The sequence below is a fragment of the Tupaia chinensis genome, unplaced genomic scaffold (genome assembly GCF_000334495.1).
Source record: "Tupaia chinensis unplaced genomic scaffold, TupChi_1.0 Scaffold000182_1, whole genome shotgun sequence".
Taxonomy (NCBI): domain Eukaryota; kingdom Metazoa; phylum Chordata; class Mammalia; order Scandentia; family Tupaiidae; genus Tupaia; species Tupaia belangeri.
In genome coordinates this window covers 7,894,038-7,902,924 of record NW_006159657.1, presented here as the reverse complement: position 1 = coordinate 7,902,924, position 8,887 = coordinate 7,894,038, and the positions used below count along the sequence as shown (strand labels likewise).

At 46.4% G+C, this 8,887-nt stretch overlaps 1 protein-coding gene across 1 annotated transcript in view; it reads right to left on the bottom strand.

Annotated features, from left to right (window-relative positions):
- XYLT1 (xylosyltransferase 1) overlaps positions 1–8,887 on the bottom strand; it is a gene marked incomplete at its 5' end in the record, with an annotated part of 347,438 nt that overhangs the window by 45,038 nt on the left and 293,513 nt on the right. Inside the window, one exon of the mRNA XM_006146570.3 lies at positions 6,879–6,959. Within this exon, the coding sequence (XP_006146632.1) occupies positions 6,879–6,959 (81 nt within the window). The remainder of the gene's footprint in view (positions 1–6,878; positions 6,960–8,887) is intronic.

Here is an 8,887-nt window from a genome sequence, read left to right as displayed (position 1 = left end):
CCCCTACTGGAGATGAGCTATTAATTATCTCCTCACATCAGCCATGGTGCTACCAGTCAGCTGGGGGAAAGCTCTACTCTTGATAAGCAAGTTGGCATTGAAGGGCCTCCTGAAAGCAGATTTGCCTGGAGGAGGTTCCTGGCCAAGCTCTCGATGGATTTGCCAACTTTTGGCAAAACAGTTGCTTATTTATACATCAATGGCGGGTTGGGTCTGAAGATTAGCTCAATGTCAGAGGAGGGGAGCCACGGGAGCGGTCCAGATGCCATTCTGGGATCCCACGGGGGACAGGTGTTGCCCTGGCAGGTGGGGTCTAGACTGAGAAGAGGAAGAAATTTCTATGCCACTCCTGGCTTGGGACTGGAACCCTTCCTAGCTTCCTGCCTGTCTAGCCTTCTGACATTCGAAAAGCTTGTTGTTTTTCTAAACATTGTAGAAAGTGTTTGTAAAACATGAATCATGTGTGTGTCATCCTCAAGATGCTTCTGTGTATCACCACCACCACCACAGTCGTCATCAACTGCATGCGACAACTAACCGCTCCAAGACCAGATCCATATATTAACTCACTGCATCCTTAGAACAACTCTACAGGGTTGGTATGACTATCACCATTCCCAACTTACAGAGGAGGAAATTGACACATTGACACACAGGTAACTGACATAACTACTCAGGGTCACACAGTGAGTGCTTAGAGCTAGCACATGAATCCTGGCAGTCTGGGCTCTGGAGCCTAGATTCTGGACTACTTTGCTATCTACTTTACATAGCATCTGCATGAGGACCACCTTAATATTCTGTCTGCTCTTAATCAATTTTAAAAATATGTCATAGGTGTATGCTCTTGCCAAAGAGAGAGACAGATACTGAGGGAGGGAAAGTGAGAAATCATCCCCCGGGAAGATGGCCACACTGAAATCCCTTCTCCTCCATTCTCTTCTTGGGATTTTGGGCATATATGCACATGTGCCCAGCATGACTTTCAAGCCACTGGCTCTAGGATTTGAACCACTATCAGCCATGTGGGAGTCCGGTGCCTTAATCACTACACCACCTGCTGGCTCCAGTTTCAAAAAATTTTTTTTTTTTGAGAGGTTTTTGCTACAGGGCGCGTGTGCTTGCCAGACAGACAGAGAGAGACATAGAGACAGAAAGCGAGAAATCACCCCCCAGGGGGGATGGTCACGCTGCAATCCCTTCTCCTCCATTCTCCTCTCGGGATCTTGGGCACGCACGCAAACGCGCCCGGTGTGAGTTTTAAGCCACCGGGTCTGGGACGTGAACCACGGTTGACTACGTGGGAGTCCAGCGACATAGCCATTACGCTAACTGCTGGTTCCCTCAACTATTTTTTAAATGTAGCCTTACTGTATTAAACATGATAGTCATGAAATTATGAGTTGAGGGGGTTCGTTACATAAATCTTGGTTGATATACATGAGATCAACCCCTAATTCATGTTGCATGAACACTTATGGATGATCTAAAAGACTCACACAAGGCTGGTGGATCCTAAATGCACTTTGGGAGATGCTGACCTGGAAGTCAGGCAGGACCTGTCCCCTGTGTGTGCAAAAGAGGATGCTACTAAAGGTTGGCAGGATGTTGCTCTTTCATCCATATACCCCCAAAATAAAAAATGAAGGTCTTTTTAAATGCAGTCACCCGTCACGGGGTGAGAAAAGAATACAGGCTTTATAGACCAACTGAACTGGGTTCCTATCCCAGCTCTGTCATTCACCAACCACAGGACCTTGAACAAGCTAAAGCAACTCTTCAAACCTCAGTTGTGCTCATCTCTACAATGGGGTAACACTAGCCACATGTGGTTGGAACAAAAGAATGTACAAGAAAGCGTTTGGCTCCGTGCCTTCCCATGGTCAGTGAGGATACTCCACCCCAACCCCATTATCACTATCTGGATTTTATATAAAGAGGACCCAGAGGCATGGCCGGTGGAAGTTGTTTGCTGAAGGCTCACTGCTGCTGCACAGCAGGGCTGGTGCTGAGACACAGGCAGCTGAACTCCACCATCTACACTCTGACCGCTACACCTCGCTGGGTCCCAGGGCTAAACACTGGGGCCCCGGTGACTCTGAACAAGGTAAGGAAACCAGATCAACCAGGGCGGGAAAAGCCCCCGAGGAAACCCGATTCTGGGTAAAGCAGTGGGTTGTTCCTTTCTATCTCTCTGTAGGGGCCTGTCCCCACACAACGAGACCTGAGCAAACTGCAGAGGTGAGGAAAACATCTCTGAAGCTCCCCGATGGAGTTTGGAGCTCCTGGGGCTGTTTCCAAAGACTTGATTATTCAGGCTGAGAGTCAACTTGAGGGCTCCTGTTCTTGCTAGGCCCGCTGAGGCTGTCTGGGAAAATGATAATAGTGGTACATGACTTTCAATATATCTAGTTACTTTATTTTTAGAGGAAAGCAAGGAGAAACAATGAACACAACACTCCTCTTCATTTAATTACAGGAACAGTCAGGACCAATTTGGCAGCTATTAAAATACTAGTTTGCCTTTATGCCATGTCTTCGCAGTGGGAGCTGAAAGTCCAAATTGGCTGCAAAAGACTGGAGACGGACACAGAAGGTCAACATTGCTATTAGGAACCATGTGGAATTAAAAACAGAAGCACCCTGGGGCTGATTTTGTATCTCATTGTTTGCTTTCATGCCTCCCCATCTCTCTGTCTTTCAAGCTCTCCGCCTCTGTCACCTCCTCTTTTACAAGGCCTGGCCCAAGGAGCATGAAACATCAGAATGGGAAGGGACTTCAGAGAAATCTTGTTCAACCTCCTCGTTTCTCAAAGAGAGAAAATGAAGCTCAGAGAAGCAGAGTGGTTGCCTGAAAATCACCAGCATGTTGGTAAAAATCAGTCCTAGAGCACAGAGAGAGTTCATCCCACAGGAACTCTGGGCTTGCCCTCTGTGCACACCATCACCTGGGCTTGCATCTTTGCCCTGCCCCAGTATATGTGCTTAAGCAAGTTACTTCACCTCCCTGAGTCTCAGTTTCCTTATTTTTAAACAATGGTCACCCTCTAGAGCCAGAAAGTTAAATTCACAGGTAGAAACACAGAACTAGTAGAGTTTAGGCTTGATGATACTCTTCGTGCTGCTTGATTTAGCCGTACCTGAAGTCAGTCTGAATTGCAAGATCCAATAACTTTCTCTACCTTTGAGTCAGTCTGACAACTGAGGTGTTTCTGTCATTTCCTACCGAAAGAGTTCTCCCTAACCCACCACCCTGAGGGAAGCAGAGCTCTGCCATGGCCAGCTCTGTCCATGCAGGAGAAACAATGGAAGATGGGATGGCTAGGCTGGTTCATTCAGCAGGTGAGCCCTCCGCTAACAAAGAGGAAAGAGCAGCAGATGATGGTACGCTGGCTCATTTAACTTAATAGAAAATCACTGCCCTTAGTTTATGTAAATGAGAGGATCCTAGTAGGGGGCTCATACATGAGCACTCCAACTTGTGAGCTCTTGTGTCGGAGAGCTTTGGGAATCAGGAGCTTTCAGAGGGAGGTACAAGCAACATCTTCTTCCCCTGAGCCTTCATCCTGCCCCATGACATTTGGGTACCACTTGTCAATTGGTTATATGGGATGTACTCACGCACCTTGAGCACAACTCAGGCCCTTACATCAGCTGTCTTTCTACTACCAGCAACATTTTAGTCCTGTGGTTATCATGACAAGGACATCATCATACCAAAACTGTAGGGAATGACATTATTCTCAATGCTTTCCATGCAGCACCATCTTGTCTGATCCTCCCAATAACACCACACACGTAGTATATTCATATTTCCACTGTACAGGTAAGGCAGCAGTTTCAGAGAGGTTAAGACACCTGTCTAGCGCGACACAGCTAGGACACAGTAGATCATTTTTTCATCCTGGAAGTGTAATGCCAAAGCCCATAATTTTCGCCTTTGCTATATGCAGTTCCTAGCACAGGACCTGGGAAGTAGTGCAAAAAGAGTGACAACTGACAAGGCCGAAACAATAATACTGGGTGGGTGTAATTCGGACAGAGGGTAGACTCAGAACAGGCTCCTTTCTCAAGATGTAACTGCATGAATCTTGTACTAAAGGCTACTGGAGGGGAAGAAGGTTTACATGCTCTACCTCAGGGCAGGGAACACCAATATCTGGGCCAGTTCTGCTAACTAATCACCTCCATGCAACATGCCCAGGCCCAACTCTCTCCCTTGGCTTTGGGGCCAGAAGACCTGGGTCAAATTCTAGCATTTAGACTCCATAGCCTCCCTTTCATCTCCTGACAAATGGAGATGATAATTCTCATTTTTGCATTGAGTGGCTGAGACAATGAAGTTGGATCCTGTATGAAAAGGGCCCCGCAGAATGATGAGCACTTAGTAGGGACACAACACACAGTGGCTATAACCCTTATTTACCCAGCCAGGGCTTTCCACCTTTAGTGGCCTGAACAGGCTGTAGTAATCTGTGCTAATTTACAGAGAATCTTCAAGTCCAGGGGGCTCCTTCAAAGGAGGCGGGTTGTGGGCAAGACAGAAGCATTCTATAAATAGTTAGCTGAACAAAATCAAAGTTAAAATTTAGGAAAATGAAACAATATGAGGATTCTGGGATTCCTTCCTAGAAGCTCAGCAAGGAGCTCACTGCTTGCCTTTGCCCTTCTGCTGGGGATTACTGGGTAAACTGAGTCACCAAGACAGCCAAAATGACATCTCTATCAGCAATGGCACAGAAGACCTAAAGCAGAAATTAAAAAAACTAAAGTGCCACTGAAGGTCAGGTCGGGAAGAGGCACAGCTAAGGGCTGATGTGACCTAATGAACATGGGCTTTGTCTAAGTTCCAGACGGAAATGGCCATGAGAAAATCCAGGCACAGAGCTACTGGGTCTTCAGATTCTCCAGGACTAGCTGCAATTCTATATTACCATAGGAAATCTTGCTGTCTTTAAATTGAGCTATTCATTTTTAAATGAAGTGCCCAAATGAAAACAAAACAAAACCCGCATCATAAGGACCAAGCAAAACATGAGGAGAAGTAGTTACAATTGTCCCCTGTTCTACCAGAGTATGCTCTGTGCTCAAAACCACAACGCAGGTCTCTCCTACAGGGGGCACTCATGACTATTGCTTTAGCTGATCTCAGGCCATGGAGTGTTGGGCTCAGCTCAACGCTGGATTGAAATGATGCTGTTTTTTGACAATGCTCTTTTTAAGTGAGAGAGGTGCAGTGGACCAAGCTGGGGTTCTAGGTGCCTCAAATCCCTGCCAACATCTTGGGGCAGCAGCATGATATAGAGGGAGGACAGAGGCCTGGGAGCCTGGACCCCTAAGTTCACTCCATGCTGGCACAAGCCTGTTTTCCACTAGAAAGAAAATTCCATGAGAGTCAGAACTCAGTCTGGTTTACTGCTACCATGATGCCTGGTACATGGTTCATACCTGGTAATTTTTTTTTTTTAAGAGAGATTTTTATGGGACCAGCAGTTGGCATAATGGCTATGTCGTTGGACTCCCAGATAGTTGACTGTGGTTCGAGTTCCGGACCTGGTGGCTTAAACTCACGCTGGGCACACGTGCATACATGCCCAAGATCCCAAGAGGAGAATGGAGGAGAAGTGACTGCAGTGTGGCCATTCCCCCAGGGGGTGATTTCTCACTTTCTGTCTCTCTGTCTCTCTATGTTTTACCGGCGAGCGCATGTGTCCTATAGCAAAAACTTCTCCAAAAAAAAAAAAAAAAAAAAAAAAAAGAAAGGAAGAGAGATTTTTCCTATAGGGTACATGCACTCACTAGAAAGACAGACAGAAAGCAACAAGTCACTGCCCAGGGTGATGGACACACCACAATCTCTTCTTCATTCTTCTCTGAGGATCTTGGATGCACACACATGCACCTGGCATGAGTTTAAGTCACGGGGTCTTGAACTCGAACTGCGGTCGACTACATGGGAGTCCAGTGATGTAATCATTATGCCATCTGCTGGCCCCAATAATATTTTTTTAAAGTTTATTTATTTCTTCCATGAGCATGCGTACACACGCATGTGCAAGAGAGAGAGAAAGAGAGAGAGAGAACCCCATACAAGTTTTTAAGTTTTATATTGATGATAGTGGATGTACATGCATAAGAGACAGACAGAGACAAAGACAGAGAAAGCACCTTTGACATGGTCTTGTCATGCTGTGATTCTCTTCTACCAGCCCTCCAGCTCCTTAGAATCTTGGGCACCTGTTAGGTGTGTTTCCAGCTGACTTGGGCTAGGGATCTGAATAGGGGGTCGGCTATGTGGCTTCCATACTGTTGCTTGGTATGCTTCCAACAGGACCACCTAGGCTGAGCCTCCAATGGGGTCTTGATGCCATGATCCCCACACTTCCATCAGCCTCAGTTACACTTGAACCCAGAACCTTCTCATGGGATCAGCCTCACAGCATTCTGTATTCCTACTACACCATCATCAAGCCCCCTTGGGAAGAACTTGTTGAATGATTGACTGAATGCATGCTGAATAAACAACTGAGTGATGTTCAGGACATCACCGAGACTGACTTCCCACCAATAAAATAGGAATGAACAGTGACTGCCCTACTTAAAGGGCAGCCACAGGAGATAACAGACTCATGAGAGTGCTTGAAGAGAAAAGGTGTGGAAGGCTGTAACGCCACAAACAGCATTTACTTCCACCTCTGTCATCAGCTGACAAGGAGGGACCACTTCAGATCATACATGGAAATGGTTACAGTCCGTGCTGCACCTTCCTCCCACCCTCAACTTGTCTCTGGCTGCATAACAGCTAGAAGAAAGGCCCAGAATGATCACTCAGACTTCTCATTTTCATTTTGCAAGGGAACAGTGGAATGATGTGTTACCTGGCATTGTCCCGGCCATGTGACTTCAAGAAATTCATATCTCGGTACCGTGAGAGAAATGCCACCAGCTGGTCATTCGTCCTGTGGAAACAAACCGAGAAGAAAGTCAGGGACCTCCAGTGACCATGCGGACTTTGAGTCTTGGTTCCCTTCTTTGCTACAGAGGCCGGGTTCCTGCTATTCTGCATGAACCGCCTTCTCTGGGAACCGATGCGCAGACTGACACAGCGTCTCCTTCCTGCGTCACCATCACCAGGCCTACCACATTGTATTAAAATGTATGTCTCTGAATTTCTTTCCTACGTACTGCATGATACTGAGACCTCCTGGGGCACAGGCCTCGCATCTCATTTCAGAAACTCCAGTATCGGCACTGTCCTTGGCTAACAGAAAGTCACCAGTGAGTAGATCAATGCTAAAAACATAGCAACCCCAGGGCCTCTGCACTCGCTGAACCTGGGAAGTTTCTTGCTCTTGTCATTGATTATTCCATTACAATTATTACGACTCTCCTTTTATTTATCTTTGAATTGCCGGAGGACACATATGCTCATCAGAGAGGAAGAGGGAAAATGTACCCTCCCTTCCAAAGTGGGCTATGAATGACCCTTCTCCTCTATTTCTCCATCTGTTGGGGATTTGGGTCATGCATGTATACATATAGGATCTGACTTACCTTAATCACTAGGCTATGGGACCAGCCCTATGCTTCTCCATCCATCCATCCATTCATTCATCATTCATTCATTTATTTTGGAGAGAAATTTTGCTGTAAGGCACGTGCATTCACCAGAGAGACAGACAGTGAGAAGTCACCCCCGCCCAGAGCGGATGGCCACGCAGCAATCTCTTCTCCTCCATTCTCCTCTTGGGATCTTGGGAACACATGTACATGTGCCCAGCGTGAATTTTAAGCTGCTAGGTCTGGGACTCAAATTGCAGTCGGCTACGTGGAGTCCACCAACATAACCACTACACCATCTGTTGGTCCCTGCTTCTCCTTTTACATGTCACCTCTTCAAATAGGCCTATCCTGGCTGCTCACCCTAGTATATGCCCCCGCCACTCCACCTTATGAGTCCGTTTACCTCATTATTTTATCACCATCTGCACTGAACTTGCTTCTGTTTAGAATGTACATGTACACATGGTTGGATCTGTTGATCATTGGCACATAGTAGGAGTGACATTAATATTTATTGAATAAATGACTGAAACGACTGAATCAAAATGGACCAAGTTGGAAGAGCTGGTCTTTGAGCAATGAATGAATCAACAGATGAATGAATACCAGGTCCTTTAACCACTAGGCTACCAGCAGAGAGAGCTTTAAAAAATATGAAGTGCGCTACAAATGGATGACATCGTTCCCAGCATTGTTATCCCAAATTTATCGCCATCAATCTCGGCACTAGCAGCACAGTCACAGCTAATCAGCTTGTGCATACAGCTGTGACAGTATTTTAAAAGGCAGTCACACGGGTCTCCATCTGCCAGAAACGCAGTCGCCTCTTCCGCTGAATAAACCCAAACAGGTAAATGGTGCTGATGTGACAGCTCTTTATCACCAGGCTTCTCCGGGCATAGATTTTCCTTAGAGGAAAGGGTTAACCATTGTTTCAAATCAGGAGAAACGATAGAGGCAGCGAAAGGAAGGCAGCTCTGGGCGGATACTAAAGGCTAGACCTTGGAGGAGCAGTATGGGGTCTCAGACAGCGATGCCTGGGTTCCAGGAGCAGAAGAACACAGGGAGAGATCCCAGCTCTCCTACTAAGCCAGCTGTATGCCCAAGGGTGAGTCATTTAACTTCTCTGAACGGTGCCTTTCTCTAAGCTCACCCAGCCCGCGAATTAAACATCCCCAGCACATAGTAGGCCCATCGTATCTATGAGGGGCCTTCAAAAAGTTCAAAGAATAATGGAATTAAAATACATTTTGGTACAAAGAAATTTTGAAAACCATGAATGGCTTTTTTCACAATACTCATTTTCCATGTGCATTTTAAAGAC